This window comes from Sinocyclocheilus grahami, unplaced genomic scaffold (assembly GCF_001515645.1).
Source record: "Sinocyclocheilus grahami isolate Dianchi unplaced genomic scaffold, SAMN03320097.WGS_v1.1 scaffold1069.1, whole genome shotgun sequence".
Classification (NCBI taxonomy): domain Eukaryota; kingdom Metazoa; phylum Chordata; class Actinopteri; order Cypriniformes; family Cyprinidae; genus Sinocyclocheilus; species Sinocyclocheilus grahami.
In genome coordinates, this window is record NW_015506248.1 from 213,549 (window position 1) to 216,372 (window position 2,824).

The window sequence follows — 2,824 nt, forward strand, 5'->3', positions numbered from 1 at the left end:
AATTTATAATAATATGCATTTAAAACAAAATATATATGATTATACATTTTTAATAAAAAAATATTATAAATGATTTTAATGTTTTATTTACATTTTTTATAAAATGATAAAGTTATGCACACTCACTTTCAAGGGCCAAGGGACGTATTTTAGTAATTTTAATGCGATAGTTAAACATTTGACATTTTAGAGTCTTTAGAAAATGGTTATAAATGTTACGCACATAAATGTAGGCCATCAGACCTAAATAAAAGTATGTTTTAAACTACATTTTACAATGTTTCTTCTTTGTATTCATTATCTTCATGATCTCAAACATCCTTAATTGTCACTGACTCAGGAGTCAATCTATGAAATCTACTACTACTGTAGACTGTGGAAAAAAAGACTAGGTCTGCCATCTCGTGGTAGATCATTTGACCCAACTGTCCTCATGTGAAATGAAGTAATAGAGAGAAACATTAAGAAATGTTTTCTGTTATCTGTCTATAATCTCTATATAATATAAGAGAATCATGAGGCCGGATTGTAGTCTTTATTAAATCTTATTTAATGCTTGTTTGACCTAAATATGGAACAAATGGACCAGTCTGTACATAAGTTGAGCTGTATCTCCGAACAGAGGACCTGATTGGCAAGTGCAGCAGGCACGTCATAGTGGGCGGGATTACAGTACACTAACTTCCGCATTACTGTTGTTGTGTTTAGTTTTGGGCTCAGTTTCGCGTTGTCAGAAAAAAAAAAATTTACTCAGAAGCAGCTTTTTACTTCGTAAACAATGTTTGTAACCATTCATTTTCATAAACAGATTTACATGAAGTAATTAAATAAAAACTGGACGTGATATAAACCGCGTATAAAATCAGTATTCAGTCGTCCTGAAGAGTTAACTGCCTCATAACTGAAAGATGTTAAAAGCGATTATCATAATTGGGGGCCCTCAAAAAGGTGAGACATTGTTTTTTTTTTACTGTACTGAATGTTATGACTTATGAATGACAGATGAATGATAACAACAGTGTCACGTACGATGACGTGGCGCAAAGGACGTAGCTACGGGATCGCGTTCGGTATGATAAAGTCAAATGAGTTGTAACGTTACAAAGTTACGGTCTTAATATAAAAGTGGCAAATATGGATATTAAAGCGCATTAATTCATTAATATGCCCTGCGTTCAGGTACCAGGTTCCGCCCCCTGTCATTCGAGGTGCCCAAACCGCTGTTCCCTGTGGCAGGAGTTCCCATGCTGCAGCATCACATAGAAGCCTGTGCCCAAGTAAGACCATTGATTATGTTTAGATCACATGCAAAGCATCACATTTAACATTATTCACAGTAATCAATATCTGTTTTGAAAGTTTACCATGTTTTATTCTGTTTTATACAGGTTCCTGATATGAAAGAGATCATATTAATAGGTTTTTATCAGCCCAATGACGAGCTTAACCGCTTCATTTCTTCTTCTCAGCAGGAGTTTAAAATCCCAATAAGGTAGAAACGAGTTCAGATCACTAGATATTTTAAATAAGGACAAATTGAAACTGTTTATTGGGTTATATAATACAGTGTGGTTGCTGCTATATTGATATTTTGTCTCACAGATCTGATAGTCCTGTAATTTAAGAACCAGTCAAATACATAGGCTTAAACACATTTTCTTCCTTTTTGAATCTGAAGGTACCTGCAGGAGTTTGCCGCCCTCGGTACAGGTGGAGGGATCTATCACTTTCGTGACCAGATCCTGTCTGGGGGTCCGGTTGCATTTTTCCTTATGAATGCTGACGTATGCTCTGAGTTCCCATTGCAGGAAATGCTCCGGTTTCACCGTCAACATGACGGCGAGAATCATTGTGGAGTCTTGCTTGGAACTACAGTAGGTATACAGTAGAGACTAGGTAACATGATCTTGGGAATTGAATCCAAATGTTTTACTGAAATAATATAATATTCTATAATATAATATACAGTACTGTTCAAAAGTTTAAATGTTTTTTAAAATGTTTTTGAAAGAAGTCTCCTATGCTCACCAAGACTTGTTTTGGACTTGTTTTGTTTGTATTTTTGGATCAAAAATACAGTGAAAGCATTAATATTATAACCAATTATTACTATTTAAAAAACTGTAAAAATGGTTTTCTTTTTAAAGGGGTCATATGATGCGATTTCAATGTTTCCTTTCTCTTTGGAGTGTTACAAGCTCTTGGTGCATAAAGAAGATCTGTAAAGTTGCAAAGACTAAAGTCTCAAATCCAAAGAGATATTCTTTATAAAAGTTCAGAGTCAGCCACACCTACCTAAAACGTCTCGTTTTAACACGCCCCCACATATCTACCTCACTATGTGGGAAGATTTGCATAATGCCGCCCAAATGTTCACGCAAAGAAAGAAGGCGTAACTTTTAGTCTCGCTGTAGTTTTGTTGACGCTGCAGCCATGTCGTGAAGACGCTGTGTGCTTGTTCGTAGTAGCGAAACTACTTTGTTTGGTCTTCCAAAAGAGGACGATATCCGCTTCGTCATGCCTAGAGCTGATCTGTGCTGGTTGCTGAGGGAATACATCAACTTTCAGCGTGGACGAAGCAGAATCCAGCCCGGGGTCCGTCACATGTGGTTGCCGCTCATTGCCGCTCATTCGTCTGATCCATTCGTCTCACGCTAAGCTGGGGCTTCCGCTCATGCTAGCCCGGCCTCAGCTCACTCTATCCCGGCCTCAGCGCACGCTAAGCCGGGGCTTCCCCTCACGCTAGGCCACTGTGTTTTTCGTTGTGAAAGTGAAACTACTTTGTTTGGTCTTCCAAAAGAGGACACGACTACAAATCAGTGGT

At 37.7% G+C, this 2,824-nt stretch overlaps 1 protein-coding gene across 1 annotated transcript in view; it reads left to right on the forward strand.

The window, feature by feature from the left end:
* Positions 1–646: 646 nt before the first annotated feature.
* Positions 647–2,824, forward strand: part of LOC107566312 (mannose-1-phosphate guanyltransferase alpha-B-like) — a 6,482-nt gene continuing 4,304 nt past the window's right edge. The window contains exons 1-4 of the mRNA XM_016251726.1: positions 647–948; positions 1,180–1,277; positions 1,389–1,492; positions 1,679–1,874. Of these exons, the coding sequence (XP_016107212.1) occupies positions 909–948; positions 1,180–1,277; positions 1,389–1,492; positions 1,679–1,874 (438 nt within the window). The 5' untranslated portion in view covers positions 647–908. The remainder of the gene's footprint in view (positions 949–1,179; positions 1,278–1,388; positions 1,493–1,678; positions 1,875–2,824) is intronic.